Source organism: Amblyraja radiata, chromosome 2 (assembly GCF_010909765.2).
Source record: "Amblyraja radiata isolate CabotCenter1 chromosome 2, sAmbRad1.1.pri, whole genome shotgun sequence".
Lineage (NCBI taxonomy): Eukaryota > Metazoa > Chordata > Chondrichthyes > Rajiformes > Rajidae > Amblyraja > Amblyraja radiata.
In genome coordinates this window covers 109,663,418-109,685,567 of record NC_045957.1, presented here as the reverse complement: position 1 = coordinate 109,685,567, position 22,150 = coordinate 109,663,418, and the positions used below count along the sequence as shown (strand labels likewise).

General features: G+C 44.3%; 1 protein-coding gene across 1 annotated transcript in view; it reads right to left on the bottom strand.

The window, feature by feature from the left end:
- The window catches only part of LOC116966926 (alpha-2,8-sialyltransferase 8F-like), a 124,596-nt gene that overhangs the window by 71,465 nt on the left and 30,981 nt on the right, over positions 1-22,150 (bottom strand). Inside the window, exon 3 of the mRNA XM_033013309.1 lies at positions 1,387-1,473. Within this exon, the coding sequence (XP_032869200.1) occupies positions 1,387-1,473 (87 nt within the window). The remainder of the gene's footprint in view (positions 1-1,386; positions 1,474-22,150) is intronic.

The window sequence follows — 22,150 nt, the reverse complement described above, 5'->3', positions numbered from 1 at the left end:
GAACAGTGCTCCATGAGATGTTCAAAGCTTGGGATATTTTTTTATAACCTAACCCTGCTTTAAACTTCTCCACAACTTTATCCCTGACCTGTCTGGTGTGTTCCTTGGGCTTCATGATGCTGTTTGTTCATTAATGTTCTCTAACAAACCTCCGAGGCCTTCACAGAACAGCTGTATTTATACTGAGATTAGATTACACACAAGTGGACTCTATTTAATAATTAGGTGACTTTTGAAGGCAATTGGTTGCACTGGATTTTATTTAGGGTATCAGAGTAAAGGGGGCTGAATACTTTTGCACGCCACACTTTTCAGTTTTTTATTTGTAAAAAAATTTGAAAACCATGTATCATTTTACAATACAATACAATACAATACAAATTTATTGTCATTCACAATTATGCGCCACTTTGTGTTGGTCTATCACATAAAATCCGAATAAAATACATTTACGTTTGTGGTTGTAACGTGACAAAATGTGGAAAAGTTCAAGGGGTATGATTACTTTTGCAAGCCACTGTAAATGGGATAAGCTAAGGTAGACGTCTTGGTTGGCATGAATATGTTGGGTCAAAGGGCCTGTTTTCATGCTGTATGACTATCTGTGGAATGTGAGATGAAACTGGAACACTCAGAGTAAACCCACCATTTAGAGTGATACAGTGTGGAAACAGGCCCTTCGGCCCAATTCGCCCACATCGGCCAACAATGTCCTGGCTACACTCGTCCCACTTGCCTGTGCATAGTCCATATCCCTCCAAACCTGGCCTATGCATGTACCTGCCTAACTGTTTCTTAAAAGATGGGATAGTCCCAGCCTCAATTACCTCCTCTGGCAGCTTGTTCCATACACCCACCACCCTTTGTGTGATAAAGCTACCCCTCGGATTCCTATGAAATCTTTTCCCCTTCACCTTGAACCTATGTCCTCTAGTCCTCGATTCCTCAACTGGGCAAAAGACTCTGTGCATCTACCCGATCTATTCCTCTTATGATTTTGTATATATCTAAGATCTCCCCTCATCCTCCTGAGCTCCATGGAATAGAGACCCAGCTTCCTCAACCTCTCCATATAGCTCACACCCTCTAGTCCTGGCGACATCCTCGTAAATCTTTTCTGAACCCTTTCAAGCTTGACAATATCTTTCCTATAACATAGTGCCCAGAACTGACACAATACTCTAAATGCGGTCTCACCAACGTCTTATACAACTACAACATGACTTCCCAACTCTATACTCAATACTCTGACTGATGAAGGCCAAAGTGCCAAATGCATTTTTGACCACCCGATCTACCTGCGACTCGACTCGATCATTAATTTGTTTTCATGAATAGTTTAAATGCAGTTGTTACATTTCAGAAATGATAAAGTTGACAAATTACCTCAAATTCTTGTGCTCTTTTTTGTTCCTTACCCATCTACATTTCTGAAGTACCTTGAACAGATCAATATAATCCTTCTCAGCAAACCTAAGAGCAAAAAAAAACAATTGACATAGTGTAAAAGGTGAGCAAAGTCTACAGTTAGAAACAATATGCAAATGTAGTAGTAGTAGATCCCAAAGTTTGGATTTTAAGACACAAACTATTTCTGTCGATGTAATTTCTGATCATGGGACTGACGTACACACATCTTCCTTCACTCACTTCACCAGCTCAAGAAGTGTAAATCAGATGAATGAAATAACCGATCAGAACCATTATTATTTCCATACCCCTTAATATTGTGAGTTATGTCTATCTTGTACGGTTGAAACTGACCGAAAACCGAACGGGGAGGAATTTTGTAGCTGGAACAGATTTCAGTGATGCCAGCCTTAATAAAGTGCACAGGTTTCACAGACTGTTCCTCCTTAAGTTCTAGATGGAAAGATTGTTTCATGATCGCCTTGATTTACCCGCCAAGTTCAGGTTGACCAATTTCACTAATTTTATGCTAATGCCATTTTATTCTCCCAACATTCCATCAACTCCTCACAGGTTCTACCATATACCTACATCCCTGGTCCAATTTACACTGGCCAATTAACCTACCAACACGCACATATTTTGGAGCACCAGGAGCAAACTCACGTGCTCACAGGGGGAAGGCGCAAGTGTGAGGTAGCCAATAGGTTCCGCCATCCCGGGAATTAACCTTGTGAACCTATGCTGCACTCCCTCAAAAGCAAGAATATCCTTCCTCAAATTTGGAGATACTTGTTTAGGGCCTGTCCCACTTTCACGACCTAATTCACGACATCTGCTGAGTTTGCCCTTGACTCATACTCGCAGCATGGTCGTCACGAGGTCGTAGGGGATCATAGGTAGGTCGTAGGTAGGTTGTGATGCTAGCCCCAGGTACTCATGGCATCAAGTAGGTCGGAGCGTTTTTCTAGTCTGATGAAAAATGTCCACGAGTAAAAAATGTCGTGAATCTCGTCGTGAAAGTGGGACAGGCCCTTTATAAAGGCCAACTACGCTTACTTTCAGTGACTGATGAACAAGGACCCACAAATCTCTTTGTACTTCCCCTTTTTCCAACTTGACTCCATTCAGATAATAATCTGCCTTCCTGTTTTTGCTACCAAAGTGGATAACCTCACATTTATCCACATTAAACTGCATCTGCCATACATCTGCCCACTCACCCAACCTGCCCAAGTCACCTTGCATCCTTATAGCATCCCCCTGACAGTTCACAATGCCACCTAGCTTTGTGTCATCTGCAAATTTGCTAATATTACTTTTAATCCCTTCATCTAAATCATTAATGTATATTGTAAATAGCTGTGGTGCCAGCACCGAGCCTTGCAGTCCCCCACTAGTGACTGCCTGCCATTCTGAAAGGGACCCGTTAATCCCTACTCTTTGTTTCCTGTCTGTCAACCAATTTTCTAGCCATGTCAGTACCCTACCCCCAATACCATGTGCTCTAATTTTGCCCACTAATTTCCTATGTGGGACCTTATGAAATGCTTTCTGAAAGTACAGGTGCACTACATCCACTGGCTCTCTCCTGTCCATTATCCTAGTTACATCCTCAAAAAATTCCAGATGATTAGTCAAGCATGATTTCCCCTTCGTAAATCCATGCTGACATGAACCGATCCTGTTACTGCTATCCAAATGTGCCGCTATTTCATCTTTTATATTTGACTCCAGCATCTTCCCTACCACTGATGTCAGGCTAACTGGTCTATAATTCACTGTTTTCTTTCTCCCGCATTTCTTAAAAAGTGGGATAGCATTAGCTACCCTCCAATCGACAGGAACTGATCCTGAATCTATAGATCATTGGAAGATGATCACCAATGCATCCACAATTTCTAGAGCCACTTCCTAAGTACCCTGGGATGCAGACCATCAGGCCCTGGGGATTTATCAGCCTTCAGCCCCATCAGTCTGCTCAACACCATTTCCTGCCTAACGTCAATTTCCTTCAGTTCCTCTGTCACCCTCGATCCTCTGGCCACAAGTACTTCAGGGAGATTTTTTGTGTCTTCCTTAGTGAGGACGGATCCAAAGTACCTGTTCAACTCGTCTGCCATTTCCTTGCTCCTGATAATAAATTCACATTTTTCAGTCTTCTAGGGTCCAAGTTTGGTCTTAACTAATTTTTTTCTCTTCACATACCTCAAGAAGCTTTTACTATAGAAACATAGAAAATAGGTGCAGGAGTAGGCCATTCGGCCCTTCGAGCCTGCACCGCCATTCAATATGATCATGGCTGATCATCCAACTCAGTATCCTGTACCTGCCTTCTCTCCATACCTCCTGATCCCTTTAGCCACAAGGGCCACATCTAACTCCCTCTTAAATATAACCAATGAACTGGCCTCAACTACTTTCTGTGGCAGAGAATTCCACAGATTCACCACTCTCTGTGTGAAAAATGTTTTTCTCATCTCGATCCTAAAAGATTTCCCCTTTATCCTTAAACTGTGACCCCTTGTCCTGGACTTCCCCCACATCGGGAACAATCTTCCTGCATCTAGCCTGTCCAACCCCTTAAGAATTTTGTAAGTTGCTATAAGATCCCCCCTCAATCTTCTAAATTCTAGTGAGTACAAGCCGAGTCTATCCAGTCTTTCTTCATATGAAAGTCCTGCCAACGTCCTGCTATCCTCCATATTCTTGGCTAGATTACCTTTCAGTTATACAGTGTATGAACTAACAACAATCCAATCTGTCTGTCTGCATTAATTCTCAGCTGTACCTATTAATCCCTGACTACTTTCTATGACATAAGGTGGAATATGTTCATGTCCCAGCCATATCCCTTCTCTAATATTGCTTGCGATTTTGACTGGAAAAGTGTCAGCCCCTGTTTAACCTGACAAATTATTGGACGCCCCAGAATCATGCCCAAAGTTTTACACGGTTTTAAAGGTAATAATCTCTGGATTACTACCAGTGCCACGGGCCAGTCAGAGTAGAAATAGGAGGATATTGCAGATGAATACGTGGCTTGAAAAATGGTGCAAGGGGGAGGGATTCAAATTTTTAGGGCATTGGAACCAGTTCTGGGGGAGGTGGGACCAGTACAAACAGGACAGTCTGCACCTGGGCTGGAATGGAACCAATGTCCTTGGGGGAGTGTTTGCTAGTGCTGTCGGGGAGGATTTAAACTAATGTGGCAGGGGGATGGGTACAAGAGCAGAGAGGCAGGGGGGTGTAAAATGAGGATAGAAGCAATAGGTAGCATGGTGAAAAGTAAAAGTGGCAGGCAGACAAAACCAGGGCAAAAATCAAAAAGGGCCACTTTTCAACATAATTGTATAAGGGGTAAGAGCGTTGTAAAAACAAGCCTGAAGGCTTTGTGTCTCAATGCAAGGAGTATTCGTAATAAGGTGGATGAGTTGAACGTGCAGATAGTCATTAATGATTATGATATAGTTGGGATCACGGAGACATGGCTCCAGGGTGACCAAGGCTGGGAGCTGAACATCCAGGGATATTCAATATTCAGGAGGGATAGAGAGAAAAGAAAAGGAGGTGGGGTAGCGTTGCTGGTTAGAGAGGAGATTAACGCAATGGAAAGGAAGGACATTAGTTTGGAGGATGTGGAATCGGTATGGGTAGAGCTGCGAAACACTTAGGGGCAGAAAACGCTGGTGGGTGTTGTGTACAGGCCACCTAACAGTAGTAGTGAAGTTGGAGATGGTATCAAACAGGAAATTAGAAATGCGTGCGACAAAGGCAAAACAGTTATATTGGGTGACTTCAATCTACATATAGATTGGGTGAATCAAATTGGCAGGGGTGCTGAGGAAGAGGATTTCTTGGAATGTATGCGGGATAGTTATCTAAATCAACATGTAGAGGAACCAACGAGAGAGCAGGCTATTTTAGACTGGGTATTGAGTAATGAGGAAGGGTTAGTTAGCAGTCTTGTTGTACGTGCCCCCTTGGGCAAGAGTGACCATAATATGGTTGAGTTCTTCATAAGGATGGAGAGTGACATTGTTAATTCAGAAACAATGGTTCTGAACTTAAAGAAAGGTAACTTTGAGGGTATGAGACGTGAATTGGCCAAGATTGACTGGCAATTAATTCTAAAAGGGTTGACGGTGGATATGCAATGGAAGACATTTAAAGACTGCATGGATGAACTACAAAAATTGTTCATCCCAGTTCGGCAAAAGAATAAATCAGGGAAGGTAGTGCATCCGTGGATAACAAGGGAGATCAGGGATAGTATCAAAGCGAAGGATGATGCGTACAAATTAGCCAGAAAAAGCAGCATACCAGAGGACTGGGAGAAATTCAGAGACCAGCAGAGGAGGACAAAGGGCTTAATTAGGAAAGGAAAAATAGATTATGAAAGAAAACTGGCAGGGAACATAAAATCTGACTGCAAAAGTTTTTAAAGATTAGTTAAAACAAATGTAGGTCCCTTGCAGTCAGAAACAGGTGAGTTGATCATGGGGAACAAGGATATGGCGGACCAATTGAATAACTACTTTGGTTCCGTCTTCACTAAGGAAGACATAAATAATCTGCTGGAAATAGCAGGGGACCGCGGGTCAAAGGAGTTGGAGGAATTGAGTGAAATCCAGGTTAGTCGGGAAGTGGTGTTGGGTAAATTGAATGGATTAAAGGCCGATAAATCCCCAGGGCCTGATAGGCTGCATCCCAGAGTACTTAAGGAAGTAGCTCCAGATATAGTGGATGCATTAGTAATAATCATTCAAAACTCTTTAGATTCTGGATTAGTTCCTGAGGATTGGCGGGTAGCAAACGTAACCCCACTTTTTAAGAAGGGAGGGAGAGAGAAAACGGGGAATTACAGACCAGTTAGTCTAACATCGGTAGTGGGGAAACTGCTAGAGTCAGTTATTAAAGATGGGATAGCAGCACATTTGGAAAGTGGTGAAATCATTGGACAAAGTCAGCATGGATTAACGAAAGGTAAATCATGTCTGACGAATCTTATAGAATTTTTCGAGGATGTAACTAGTAGCGTGGATAGGGGAGAACCAGTGGATGTGGTGTATCTAGACTTCCAGAAGGCTTTCGACAAGGTCCCACATAAGAGATTAGTATACAAACTTAAAGCACACGGCATTGGGGTTCAGTATTGATGTGGATAGAGAACTGGCTGGCAAACAGGAAGCAAAGAGTAGGAGTAAACGGGTCCTTTTCACAATGGCGGGCAGTGACTAGTGGAGTACCGCAAGGCTCAGTGCTGGGACCCCAGCTATTTACAATATATATTAATGATCTGGATGAGGGAATTGAGGTCAATATCTCCAAGTTTGCGGATGACACTAAGCTGGGGGGCAGTGTTAGCTGTGAGGAGGATGCTAGGAGGCTGCAAGGTGACTTGGATAGGCTGGGTGAGTGGGCAAATGTTTGGCAGATGCAGTATAATGTGGATAAATGTGAGGTTATCCATTTTGGTGGCAAAAACAGGAAAGCAGACTATTATCTAAATGGTGACCGATTAGGAAAAGGGGAGATGCAGCGAGACCTGGGTGTCATGGTACACCAGTCATTGAAAGTAGGCATGCAGGTGCAGCAGGCAGTGACGAAAGCGAATGGTATGTTAGCTTTCATAGCAAAAGGATTTGAGTATAGGAGCAGGAAGGTTCTACTGCAGTTGAACAGGGTCTTGGTGTGACCACACCTGGAGTATTGCATACAGTTTTGGTCTCCAAATCTGAGGAAGGACATTATTGCCATAGAGGGAGTGCAGAGAAGGTTCACCAGACTGATTCCTGGGATGTCAGGACTGTCTTATGAAGAAAGACTGGATAGACTTGGTTTATACTCTCTAGAATTTAGGAGATTGAGAGGGGATCTTATAGAAACTTACAAAATTCTTAAGAGGTTGGACAGGCTAGATGCAGGAAGATTGTTCCCGATGTTGGGGAAGTCCAGGACAAGGGGTCACAGCTTAAGGATAAGGGGGAAATCCTTTAAAACCGAGATGAGAAAAACTTTTTTCACACAGAGAGTGGTGAATCTCTGGAACTCTCTGCCACAGAGGGTAGTTGAGGCCAGTTCATTGGCTATATTTAAGAGGGAGTTAGATGTGGCCCTTGTGGCTAAAGGGATCAGGGGGTATGGAGAGAAGGCAGGTACAGGATGCTAAGTTGGATGATCAGCCATGATCATATTGAATGGCGGTGCAGGCTCGAAGGGCCGAATGGCCTACTCCTGCACCTAATTTCTATGTTTCTATGTTTCTATGACAGGCATAGATTGAATAGACAGTCAGAAGCTTTTTTCCAGGATGGAAAAAATAAATACTAGAGGGCATACTTATAAAGTGGGAGGGGCAGAGTTTAAAAGAGCTCTCCTTGTGATGGTTCCTCCCAGGATGTCTCAGACCACCTTTTTATATGATTTTTCCTTCAATCTTCTAAAGGTAGCTTTTGTTCTAGCCGAGGGCTATCTTGACTCTTAACCCAATCATTTCAAATAGTTACTCATAGAACGTTGAACATAGAAAAATACAGCAAATAGGTTGATTGGCCCACAATGTCTATGCCAAACATTGTGCCAAGACCAACTCTTATCTGCCTGCACATAATCTAAATCCCTTCATTTCCTGCATATACATATGCCTGTTCAAAATCTTAAATACCGCTATCATATCAGCCTCCACTGCCATCCATGAGTTCACTCCAGGCACTCATCTCTGTGAAAAACATTGTCCCACACATCTTTAAACTTTGCCCCTCTCACCTAAAAACGATGCCTCGAGTATTTGATATTTCCATCCTGGGAAAAATGGTCTGACAGTCTGCCTGGTCTATACCTATCGTTATTTTATATGCTTCTGTTAGGTTTCCCCTCAATCTCTGACATTCCAGAGAAAATAATCCATGTCTGTCCTATCACTCCTGTCGCTAATACCAGGCATCATTCTGGTATACCTCCTCTGCACCATTTCTAAAGCCTCCACATCTTTCTTATAATGGGGCGACTAATACTGCATGCAATACTCCAATTGTGGCCTCACCAAAGTCCTATAAAGCTGCATCATAGCTTGCTGACTAAAACTCAATGCTAAGAATTAGACCGGACATGAAAATAAGCATGCCATATGCCTTCATTGCCCCTCTATCTAATAGTGTAGTTATTTTCAGGGAGTTATGGACTTATACCTCAAGATCCCTTTGTACATAAGTGTTGTTAAGGGTCATGACATTAATTGTAGATTTTCCGCTTACATGTGGTCTCCCAAAGTGCAACAAGAGGAGTTGATTCATAACAAGAGGAGTTGAGTATAGTAGCAAAGAGGTCCTTCTGCAGTTGTACAGGGCCCCAACGAGACCACACCTGGAGTATTGTGTGCAGTTTTGGTCCAATAATTTGAGGAAGGACATTATTGCTATTGAGGGAGTGCAGCGTAGGTTCACAAGGTTAATTCCCGGGATGGCGGAACTGTCATATGCTGAGAGAATAGAGCAGCTGGGCTTCTATACTCTGGAATTTAGGATGAGAGGGGATCTTATTGAAACATATAAGATTATTAAGGTTTTGGACACGCTGCAGGCAGGAAATATGTTCCCGATGTTGGGGGCGTCCAGGACCAAGGGCCACATTTTAAAATAAGTGGTAAGGCATTTAGAACGGAGATGAGGAAACACTTTTTCCACAGAGAGTTGTGAGTCTGTAGAATTCTCTGCCTCAGAGGACGGTGGAGGCCGGTTCTCTGGATACTTTCAAGAGAGAGCTTGATAGGGCTCTCAAAGATAGTCAAGTCAGGGGATATGGGGAGAAGGCAGGAACGAGGTTCTGATTGTGGATGATCAGCCATGATCACATTGAATGGTGGTGCTGGCTCGAAGGGCCGAATGGCCTACTCCTGCACCTATTGTCTATTGTAAATTAATGAACATACTCTGCGTGGATTCAAATTGTACGGTGGAGACTAGGACCCTCAGCGTCATCATCTGCACAGTCACTTGGAAATGGAAAGGGGAATATTGAATCATTACTTCATTAAAGAAATACAAGTATGGCATTCGGATATGCCATATTAGCCATACTACCTTGTATTGACCCACACGTAACTGCCAGCATAGATAAAATCAAATTGATTGATTTCCATCATGGTTACAGAGGGATTAAAGGAAAATTTGGGCAAATGCTTACACAAATATATTACTGAAGTTTGGCTCTGCCCTGACTACTTGCAATGGATTAAAAAACTGCTTATTTCAACATGGTGATGACTCAGATATCTGCATCATACCAGATGAAATACAGCCAATGTTCAGTGTGTAGGAATGAACTGCAGATGCTGGTTTACACCAAATTTAGACACAAAATGCTGGAGTAAATCATTGGGTCAGGCAGCATCTCTGGAGAAAAGCAATAGGTGACATTTCTGGCCAAAACCCTTCTTCAGATTCAATGTTCAGTGTGATTCAATTAACCAAATGCTCAAAGAGGTAGGGGGAGGGGAGGGGGGGGGGGGGGTATATGTAGCTGCGAGAGAGACAGAGAGAGACGGAGACACAGAGAGCGAGAGAGAGAAACTATGCCCACAAAAACAAAGAAGCGCAGTGGAAAAGGTCACATGATCGACATCGGGTGAGAGTATCGCTGAAGGTAACTTCATGGCTTTGTAGACACAAAGAACTCCAGACGCTGGAATCTTGCGTAATACATAGTGCTGAGGTAACTCAGCATGTCAGAGAGCATCTCTGGTGGACATGGATAAACAACTGATAATCTGAAGAAGGGCCCAACCCGAAAGATCACCTATCCATGTCCTTCAGAGATGTTACCTGACCCGCTGAGTTACTCTAGCCCTTTGTGTTCATGGCTATATAGTCTGAATTTAGAAGATAAGGTGCCTGGGAACAGCCTTGGATGAGTGACAATTTCAAATGATTGACAAGAATTGTGAGAGCCCTAGTTAAGAACAAAGGCTTCTCTTAGAAGACTGAAGATAGATAGAGTGATCCGAGACACCGAGTCCTCATTGTGATGGAAGGCCGTAAAGTCCAATCTTCTCCCTGTTAATTCTCCCGCAGTTGGGGCAGTTGAACCATCCCCAGTCAGGGCGATCGAAGCACCCAGAGCCGGTAGTCAAAGCTTCAGCGTCAGGGGTGGTCGAAGCTCCAATGTCGGGGCAGTCGAAGCTCCTGCAGCTTAAAGCTCCTGAAGTCGGTCTCTGACCAGAGACCGCGAGCCCATGATGTTAGTCCACAGGCTCCTGCGGTAGAGATCAGAGGTTGATCCCTGGCAAAGGGACTGTGGGCTCCACTCCACGATGGTAAGTCTGCGGACACCAGCGGCAGAGCTCCTGAACTCGGTCTCCAGCAAAGGCTGCAAACTCCTCGATGTTAGGCCGCAGTGCGGACGAGGATACAATAGGAAAAAAATCGTATCTCCGTTGAGGTAAGAGATTAGAAAAATGTTCCCCCAATTCCCCCTCCCCCCCACAGAAAACAAGCTAAATCTATCTATCTTCTATCTATCTACCTATCTATCCCTGACAGTCGCCTAGAGAGTCACCTCAGTGGGACAGGCCCTTAAGTGCGTGGGAATAGCGTAGATCAGGGGAGCCGCAACCAGCTGCGTCACTCATTGTCCAGCCCACTCTCCAAGTCACTGACAGACATAAAAAGCCGGAGTAACAGCTAATTTCCTCTCTGTGTCTGTGGACCGACTCCAAGCACTAGAGGCCCATTGATCTGTGGCGCTGCTCGATTCGTGATTGGCTTTGTGGAGATCAGTCAGATGTCACCTTGTCCCTACACAACCCTGCTAGCCGGACAGGGTTCAGTTTAGAGATACAGCGCAGAAACAGGCCCTTCGGCCCACCGAGTCCGCAACAACCAGCGATCCCTGCACATTAACAATATCCTACACACACTAGGGACAATTTACACTTATACCAAGTCAATTAACCAGACCTTCAGTCTGAAGAAGGGTCTCGACCCGAAACGTCACCCATTTCTTCCCTCCAGAGATGCTGCCTGACCCGCTGAGTTACTCCAGCACTTTGTGTCTATCGGTTTAAACCAGCACGTGCACCTGTCCAAATGGCGTTTAAATGTCATTGTGGTAATTTCAAGTGTAGAATGAAGACAAGAGTGTTTAGTTGTTGCGTGCAGCGACATCAGATCAATGACATTCTCAGTTGCTGCACCTTAACAGGCCGGTTAAAGCAACAACACACACATACATGTAAATAGATTGATTTAGATTGACTAAATACCATTAGTTTCAATATAATTATGGAGAGGGTCAGAACTGGACCTAGGGTTGAGATTTTTGATTGGAGAAAGGCTAACTTTGAGGAGCGAAAGGATTTAAAAGGAGTAAATTGGGACAGTTTGTTTTATGGGAAAGATGTGGAAGAGAAATGGAGTACATTTAAAGGTGAAATTTTAAGAGTACAGAATCTTTATGTCCCTGTTCGGTTGAAAGGAAATAGTAAAAATTGGAAAGAGCCATGGTTTTCAAGGGAAATTGGATACTTGGTTCGGAAAAAGAGAGAGATCTACAATAATTATAGGCAGCATGGAGTAAATCAGGTGCCTGAGGAGTATAAAGAATGTAAAAAGAATCTTAAGAAATAAATTTGAAAAGCTAAAAGAAGATATGAGGTTGCTTTGGCAAGTAAGGTGAAAGTAAATCCAAAAGGTTTCTACAGCTATATTAATAGCAAAAGGATAACGAGGGATAAAATTGGTCCATTAGAGAGTCAGAGTGGACAGCTATCTGCAGAGCCAAAAGAGATGGGGGAGATATTGAACAATTTATTTTCTTCGGTATTCACCAAGGAGAAGGATATTGAATTATGTGAGGTAAGGGAAACAAGTAGAGTAGCTATGGAAACTATGAGATTCAAAGAAGAAGAAGTACTGACACTTTTGAGAAATATAAAAGTGGATAAGTCTCCAGGTCCGGACAGGATATTCCCTAGGACATTGAGGGAAGTTAGTGTAGAAATAGCAGGGGCTATGACAGAAATATTTCAAATGTCATTAGAAACAGGAATAGTACCGGAGGATTGGCGTACTGCGCGTGTTGTTCCATTGTTTAAAAAGGGGTCTAAGAGTAAACCTAGCAATTATAGACCTGTTAGTTTGACGTCAGTGGTGGGCAAATTAATGGAAAGGATACTTAGAGATAATATGTATAAGCATCTGGATAAACAGGGTCTGATTAGGAACAGTCAACATGGATTTGTGCCTGGAAGGTCATGTTTGACTAATCTTCTTGAATTTTTTGAAGAGGTTACTCAGGAAATTGATGAGGGTAAAGCAGTGGATGTTGTATATATGGACTTCAGTAAGGCCTTTGACAAGGTTCCTCATGGAAGGTTGGTAAAGAAGGTTCAATGGTTGGGTATTAATGGTGGAGTAGCAAGATGGATTCAACAGTGGCTGAATGGGAGATGCCAGAGAGTAATGGTGGATGGTTGTTTGTCAGGTTGGAGGCCAGTGACTAGTGGGGTGCCACAGGGATCTGTGTTGGGTCCACTGTTGTTTGTCATGTACATCAATGATCTGGATAATGGTGTGGTAAATTGGATTAGTAAGTATGCAGATGATACTAAGATAGGTGAGGTTGTGGATAATGAAGTAGATTTTCAAAGTCTACAGAGAGATTTATGCCAGTTGGAAGAGTAGGCTGAAAGATGGCAGATGGAGTTTAATGCTGATAAGTGTGAGGTGCTACATCTTGGCAGGACAAATCAAAATAGGACGTACATGGTAAATGGTAGGGAATTGAAGAATGCAGGTGAACAGAGGGATCTGGGAATAACTGTGCACAGTTCCCTGAAAGTGGAATCTCATGTAGATAGGGTGGTAAAGAAAGCTTTTGGTGTGCTGGCCTATATAAATCAGAGCATTGAGTATAGAAGTTGGGATGTAATGTTAAAATTGTACAAGGCATTGGTGAGGCCAATACTGGAGTATGGTGTACAATTTTGGTCGCCTGATTATAGGAAGGATGTCAACAAAATAGAGAGAGTACAGAGGAGATTTATTAGAATGTTGCCTGGGTTTCAGCAACTAAGTTACAGAGAAAGGTTGAACAAGTTAGGGCTTTATTCTTTGGAGTGCAGAAGGTTAAGGGGGGACTTGATAGAGGTCTTTAAAATGATGAGAGGGATAGACAGAGTTGACGGGGATAAGCTTTTCCCACTGAGAGTAGGGAAGATTCAAACAAGGGGACATGACTTGAGAATTAAGGGACAGAAGTTTAGGGGTAACGTGAGGGGGAACTTCTTTACTCAGAGAGTGGTGGCTGTGTGGAATAAGCTTCCAGTGAAGGTGGTGGAGGCAGGTTAGTTTTTATCATTTAAAAATAAATTGGATAGTTATATGGACGGGAAAGGAATGGAGGGTTATGGTCTGAGCGCAGGTATATGGGACTAGGGGAGAATACATGTTCGGCACGGACTAGAAGGGTCGAGATGGCCTGTTTCCGTGCTGTAATTGTTATATGGTTATATGGTTATATGGTTAGTTTACTATTGCCACCTGTAGCAAGGTACAGGGAATAGCTTTTGTTGCATGCTATCCAGTAAATGCAAGCAAGCCGCTCACAATGTGCAGATAAAGGAGAACGGGCGCAAAAAATATAATCAATAATACAATGGATCAATAATCAGTAATATTGGGTAATCATCCCGGCATATCAGCGGAGGCCCAAGTATTAGCATTACAATTAATGCCCCACAGCGCCGGAGACCCAGGTTCGATCCTGGTCTCGGGTGCTGTCTGTGTGGAGTTTGCACGTTCTCCCTGTAACCGCATGGGTTTCCTCCGGGTGCTCGGGTTTCCTCCCACATCCGAAAGACGTGCGGGTTTATAGGTTAATTGGCCCTCTGTAAATTGCCCCCTAGTGTGTAGGGAGTGGATGAGAAAGTGGGATAACATAGAACCAGTGTGAACGGGTGATCGATGGTTGGCACGGACTTGAACGGGACGAAGGGCTGTTTCCACGCTGTATCTTTGAACTAATTATAATATTGAACAAATCAAGACTTAACTATCAGATTTGAACATGAACAATATTATCCCACGGTTGCACAGTATTTGAATGGCATTTACTGCATAATCCCTGAGGCTATTCTTTGTAAAGTGAAGGGCAAAGTTCATCTTTACAAGTTTCATTTTCTGAAGTTAATTTATAGTTTATATTTACCATCTTACCTTTGCTTATTTGTTCCCATGATACATGAATACATGACTTACATTTAAAGGAACAAAATCAGGGCTGCCAACATTGGGTGAGAGTTGGGAGTGAGACATTGCGAGAGACCAAGCCCGAGGGGAGTGTAGTGACCGAGGGGGGAGGGGGAGGGGGAGGGTCTAGGAGAGGGGTTCCCCCCTCCCATGGTACGGAGCTTTCGCAATTTTCAGCTTGAAATTGTGCAATCTGGTGCATATTGTAGCGAGTCTTTTAACTTACACTTGAATGCAATATTAATGCTTTAAATTGGACTAGCTATGAATAAGGTTAGGCTAAATTACATTCCTAATTAGATTTCACAGTAGACCCAGTCTTTGATCCATGCTTGAAAAAGAGCGGCAAAACGCAGCCAGACTTAACGCAGAGCTTACGTGGATTTTGAATAAGCAGCAACAAAAAGAAGCAGGGAGCAGAAGTGATTGGCTGAAGCCCATGGGGAAGACGAGTCAGAGGTGAGTCAGAGGTGAGTCAGAAGGGGAAAACAGTTGAAAAACAGTTGAAAAAGAGCAGCAAAACGCAGCCAGACTTAACGCAGAGCTTACGTGGATTTTGAATAAGCAGCAACAAAGAGAAGCAGGGAGAAGAAGTGATTGGCTGAATCCCATGGGGAAGGCGAGTCAGAGGCAAGTCAGAGGTGAGTCAGAGGGGGAAAACAGTTGAAAAAGAGTGGCGGACTTCCGGTGACGCCACGACAGTGAAGGCTGTGTAGTCGACTTGCTCTCCGGGAGGCCCTCTTCAAACCAGCTATAAGGAACATATATATAGTGGCATACGTGGACAAAGGTGTGTTAGTGGCTGCATGAACATAATGGGTCGACATAAGGCGTCCGAACGCAGAGGAAAAGGAAAAAACGATGGACAGAAACCGATAGACTCCTCGCAAGATGACGGTGAGTCCAACAAGGAAGGCCCACTAATTCTCTCCAAGTTGAGAGAGTTGAGAAAAGAACATAAAGAAGCCTCAGAATATACAAAACAGAGATTAACGAGAGTGTAGGATAAAAATAAGTATTTAACGGCTCGAATGGAAAAGCTGTAGGGAAAATTGAAGGAAATGGAGGACAGAGCAAGTTTAACAGAAGATAAGGGAATGAGACACGAGAGGGCAAGTACCTGTTACAGAGAGAAGCTAAGCCAGAAGACTCAGGATCATTTCATTCCACAATCCAGAAGACTCAGGACCATTTCATTCCACAAAGGAAGAAAGTTTCTAAGGGGAGTAGGAGGCAACCGTGGCTGACAAGAGAAGTTAGGGATAGAATAAAACTAAAAGAAAAGATGTATAACACAGCAAAGAGTAGCCGGAAACCAGAGGATTGGGAAACTTTCATAGGACAACGGAAGGAAACAAAACGGGCAATACGGGCTGAAAAGATGAAGTACGAGGGGAAGCTGGCCAGGAATGTAAAGAAGGACAGTAAAAGCTTCTTTAGATATGTTAAGGGAAAAATAATAGCAAAGTCAAATGTGGGTCCCTTGATGGCAGACACGGGCAAAATTATTATGGGGAACAAGGAAATGGCAGAAGAGTTGAACAGGTACTTCGGATCTGTCTTCACTCAGGAAGACACAAACAATCTCCCAGATGTACTGGAGGACAGAGGATCTAAGGGGGTAGAGGAACTGAAAGAAAATTTCATTAGGCGAGAAATAGTATTGGGTAGGCTAATGGGACTGAAGGATGATAAATCCCCTGGGCCTGATGGTCTGCATCCCAGGGTCTTCAGAGAGGCGGCTCTAGAAATAGTGGACACATTGGTGATCATTTTCCCAATGTTCAATAGATTCAGGATCAGTTCCTGTGGATTGGAGAATAGCTAATGTTATCCCACTTTTCAAGAAAGGAGCGAGAGAGAAAAAGGGGAATTACAGACCAGTTAGCCTGACTTCGGTGGTGGGGAAAGATTCTGGATTCAATTATTAAAGAGGTAATAATGGGGCATTTGGATAACAGTAAAAGGATTAGTCCAAGTCAGCATGGATTTATGAAAGGAAAATCATGCTCGACTAATCTTCTGGAATTTTTTGAGGATGAGAGAAGTAAAATGGATGAAGGGGTGCCAGTGGATGTAGTGGATCTAGACTTTCAGAAAGCCTTTGATAAGGCCCCGCACGAGACACTGGTGACTAAAATTAGAGCACATGGTATTGGGGGTAGGGTGTTGACATGGATAGAAAATTGGTTGTCAGACAGGAAGCAAAGAGTAGAAATGAACGGGTCCTTTTCAGAATGGCAGGCAGTGGCGAGTGGAGTGCTGCAAGGCTCTGTGTTGGGGCCGCAACTGTTTAACATATATATTAATGATTTGGAAGAGGGAATTAGGAGCAGCACTTTTTGAACCAGTTTGCGGGTGACACAAAGCTGGGTGGCAGTGTGAACTGTGAAGAGGTTGTTAGGAGGTTGCAGGGTGACCTGGACAGGTTGAGTGAGTGGGCAGATGCGTGGCAGATGCAGTATTATATAGATAAATGTGAGGTTATCCACTTTGGTGGCAAAAACAAGGGGGCAGATTATCTCAATGGGGTTAGGTTAGGTAAGGGGAGGTACAGCGAGACCTGGGTGTCCTTGTACACCGGTCACTGAAAGTTAGCGTGCAGTCTAATGGAATGTTGGCCTTCATAACAAGAGGATTTCAGTATAGGAGTAGAGAGGTTCTTCTGCAGTTGAATAGGGCTCTGGTGAGACCACATCTGGAGTATTGCGTACAGTTTTGGTCTCCTAATTTGAGGAAGGACATCCTTGTGATTGAGGGAGTGCAGCGTAGGTTCACAAGATTGATCCCTGGGATGGCGGGACTGTCATATGAGGAAAGATTGAAAAGACTAGGCTTGTAGTCAGTGGAGTTTAGAAGGATGAGGGGGGGGTCTTATAGAGACGTATAAAAGGACTGGACAGGTTAGATGCAGGAAAAATGTTCCCAATATTGGGCGAGTGCAGAACCAGGGGCCACAGTATTAGAATAAAGGGCAGGCCATTTAGGACTGAGATGGGAAAAAACGTTTTTACCCAGAGAGTTGGGAATTCCCTGCCAAAGAGGGCAGTGGAGGCCAAATCACTGGATGGACTTAAGAGAGAGTTAAATAGAGCACTTGGGGCTGGTGGAATCAAGGGATATAGGGAGATGGCAGGCACATTGATTGGGGATGATCAGCCATGATAACAATGAATGGCGGTGCTGGCTCGAAGAGCCGAATGGCCTCCTCCTGCACCTATTTTCTATGTTTCTATGTTCAACAGGTGCAGAACATGAATGATCTTGGGTCTCACTGCACACCTGATACTACTCCTGACCCCGACTCCAGTTGCATACCTTTTCTCATTCCTGACCCCGAGTCCAGCCTTACACCTGGCCCCCTATTCTACCCTGATCATAGCTGCTTATCTGCTTAGGTTCCCAGTGCTGAACACTCCCATTGTCCTGGCTTTGACTGCACACCTAGTACTATTCCAGACCTTGACTCTGGATGCACACTTGGCCTTGCTCCTAGCCCCTCTGCACTGACATTATATCTGGCCCACACATAAAGCCCCATATCTGACCCCCTGGACAACCTATGTTCACAGGTGCTTATTAACGCGGTAATCTTTCAATGGGCACTTCAGACCAAATTTTGCATAACAGAATTTGCTACACCCATTGGCTTCCTTGTTATTTAACACGCTAGTTACTTTTGTCAAAAAAGTCATCAATTGGTTGAACACAATTTCCCATCCATAACATTATACTCACTCAGCTGTATAAATATAAATTCATTTTCCTAAACTGTCCTGAAGTCATTTTCACCCCCAATATTTTCAGTATTTTGCAGTCTTCCTCTCAGTGGGACTTTTCCGAAATGCAAAGTATATTTAAGCAATGTTACTCTATTAAATGTGATCTTGAGTGTACATAATATTTTCTGTGGTATTCATAACACACCAATGATAAAAAGATCTTCGTTTTGATTGCACCTACCAACATGCATACATTATTATTTTACAGTTAATATGTACCGAGGGAAATTTTTGTTCCAATGCTCCCCATTCCCAATTACTTTTACATTGAAGTGATTGAAATCCAAGTGAGTTTAAATGGCATCAGAAAAATATAACATCTGGAATGGATGACATTCATTACGTGGTTGGTTGGATCAGTACAATTACTATATTAAACTTTGAATCTTCAGATGTCCTGGTTCAAGCTAAAACTAAAGACAAATAATAACCTCCTCACACATTCCCCTGCAAATATCTCTGTCACTCCTTTAAAATATGCCCCTTCTTTGAACAAGCTCTTAAACATTGCATCTGTATCAGTTTCCATTTGATTACACTCCTTGAGGATGTTCATCTATGTGTTCAATTAATAAAACAACGAGATTGGTGTCATTTCTATTCAACCTGTCAAAGGGAATTTAGGGGTGTGGGGGGTTAGAAATAGTCAGTGAGGTAAACAAACATAATAGTTGAGTGGCAAATGACAATAGTGCTACCTTCCCAATATTTAACTGAAGGAAATAATGTTTTTTTGGGGCTGTATGTTGTGACACCTTGTATCAGATTCAGATTCAGATTCAATTTTAATTGTCATTGTCAGTGTACAGTACAGAGACAACGAAATGCATTTAGCATCTCCCTGGAAGAGCGACATAGCAAATGATTTAAATAAATAATAATAAGTGATAATAAGTGTCCGGGGGGGGGGGGGGTGATTGGCAGTCACCGAGGTACGTTGTTGAGTAGAGTGACAGCCGCCGGGAAGAAGCTGTTCCTGGACCTGCTGGTTCGGCAACGGAGAGACCTGTAGCGCCTCCCGGATGGTAGGAGGGTAAACAGTCCATGGTTGGGGTGAGAGCAGTCCTTGGCGATGCTGAGCGCCCTCCGCAGACAACGCTTGCTTTGGACAGACTCAATGGAGGGGAGCGAGGAACCGGTGATGCGTTGGGCAATTTTCACCACCCTCTGCAATGCCTTCCGGTCGGAGACAGAGCAGTTGCCATACCATACTGTGATGCAGTTGGTAAGGATGCTCTCGATGGTGCAGCGGTAGAAGTTCACCAGGATCTGAGGAGACAGATGGACCTTCTTCAGTCTCCTCAGGAAGAAGAGACGCTGGTGAGCCTTCTTGATCAGAGTTGAGGTATTGTGGGTCCAAGAGAGGTCATCGGAGATGTTGACTCCCAGGAACCTGAAGCTAGGAACACGTTCCACCTCCGTCCCGTTAATGTGGATGGGGGTGTGCGTGCCGCCCCTGGACTTCCTGAAGTCTACAATGAGCTCCTTGGTCTTCTTGGAGTTAAGGGCCAGGTTGTTGTCAGCGCACCATGCTGCTAAGTGCTGGACCTCCTCCCTGTAGGCCGACTCATCGTTGTTGCTGATGAGGCCAATCACCGTTGTATCATCTGCATACTTGATGATGGTGTTAGTACCATGTACAGGTGTGCAGTCATAGGTGAAGAGGGAGTAGAGGAGGGGGCTCAGCACACAGCCCTGTGGAACGCCGGTGTTCAGGGTGAGGGTTGAAGAGGTGTGCTTGTCTAACCTAACAGACTGGGGTCTGTTGGTTAGAAAGTCCAGTATCCAGTTGCAGAGGGAGGGGTCGATGCCCAGGTTACCGAGTTTGGTGATCAGTTTTGATGGTATAATGGTGTTGAATGCTGAGCTGTAATCGATGAACAGCATTCTTACGTAAGTGTCTCTGTTGTCGAGGTGGGAGAGGGCGGAGTGAAGTGCCGTTGAGATGGCATCCTCCGTACTCCTGTTCTTGCGGTAGGCAAACTGATAGGGATCCAGTGTGGGGGGTAGGCAGCTTTTGAGGTGTGCCAGGACCAGCCTCTCGAAGCACTTGGTGATGATGGGGGTAAGTGCAACTGGGCGGAAGTCGTTGAGGCTTGCCGCAGTGGAGTGTTTTGGCACTGGCACGATGGAGGTGGTTTTAAGGCACGTGGGGACAACTGCTTGGGCAAGTGACAGGTTGAAGATGTCAGTCCAGACGTCTGTCAGCTGCGCAGCACAGGCCCTGAGCACGCGCCCGAGTATGCCCGACACCTTGCATGTCAATTTAATATTACACTTATCCCATACCCCTGGATATTCCGGATTAATTAATTAAGGTTTTGTCAACTAATTACAAATCAGGCTAATTACAAATCAATCAATTAGCCAACTCCAAAACACAAAGCGCTGAGCATTGGGATCCAGACATCATGGACAACTGGCCTCAGTTCCCCGCTCACATCTGGCAGTGCTCTTTGTCTGAACCAGGGCCACGGAGCATTTTTGAAAGTGGGGTGGGGGGGGGGGGGGGGGGGGGGGCGGGGGCTGAGCGATCACTAATCGCTCACCTTGGGGGTATCCGGCGAGCGAGTGGAGCAACCAAGTGGGGGGAGGGTGTGGGAGGGGGGTGTTATTCTTTGTAAAGTGACGGGCAAAGTTCATCTCTACAAGTTTCATTTTCTGAAGTTAATTTGTAGTTTATATTTACCATCTTGCCTTTGCTCATTTGTTTCCATGATACACAAATCCAAGACTTAAATTTAAAGATAAACAAAATATCAATTTAAAGACAGATATCAACTAATTTCCCCGATTGAGTATGAATATCGATTCCTTTAACATCCCCTCTCTCTCCGTCCCTCCCCCACCCGGTACTTGCTGCAAAGTCGTCTTGTTGGGTCTCATTGTGTGAGAAGGAACTGCAGATGCTGGTTTAAACCAAAGAGAGACAAGAAATGCTGGAGCAACTCATCAGGACAGGCAGCATCACTGGAGAGAAGGGATGGGTGACGTTTCGGGTCGAGACCCTTCTAAGATTCTCTACCCGAAACCTTTAGAAAGGTCACGACCAGAAACGTCATCCATTCCTTCTCTCCAGAGACACTGTCTGATCCACGCCGGTCACCAGGGCGAATGCACAGAGACTAACGGCAGCAGCGCAACGCATCCGACGCCTCCGACGGCCCGGGACTATTGCACTGCTCCATGGCCGGAGCTGCAGCGAGCGACTTGCCAGCCTGGCAAACACTCGCCAACCCCAGCTTCCCATCCGCATCTGTCCCCGCCGCTGCTTCTGCTTCCATCCCTCCCTCAGCCCCGGCTCTCCAACACCCGCGGACCAGGCACTCGATATAAGTATTCAAATTCTCGTTGATCACAGAATTTCTCACGACAGAGCGTGAGAAATTTGTGATCAGCGTGAGAGCATGAGAATTTGGTCAAATGCGTACATCTCACGCTCGAAGCGTGAGAGTTGGCAGCCCTGGTATTAGAAGTTTAAGATGTATAAAAAGTGTTTGTACAGTTTGTGAGTGCAATAAATGTTGAAAAGAGGGTTTGTTGTTCTGCTTTGATACGTTTTACCGCAATCATAAGGGTTCAGGTCAAATTCAGGAACTGCAGTGTCAAGGTGGATGTGAAAGTCACCTCTCTGCAAGAGAGAGGCCATGAAGGAGCAGATTCAATAGGTTGTAGAAAAGGAAATATAGAAACATAGAAAATAGGTGCAGG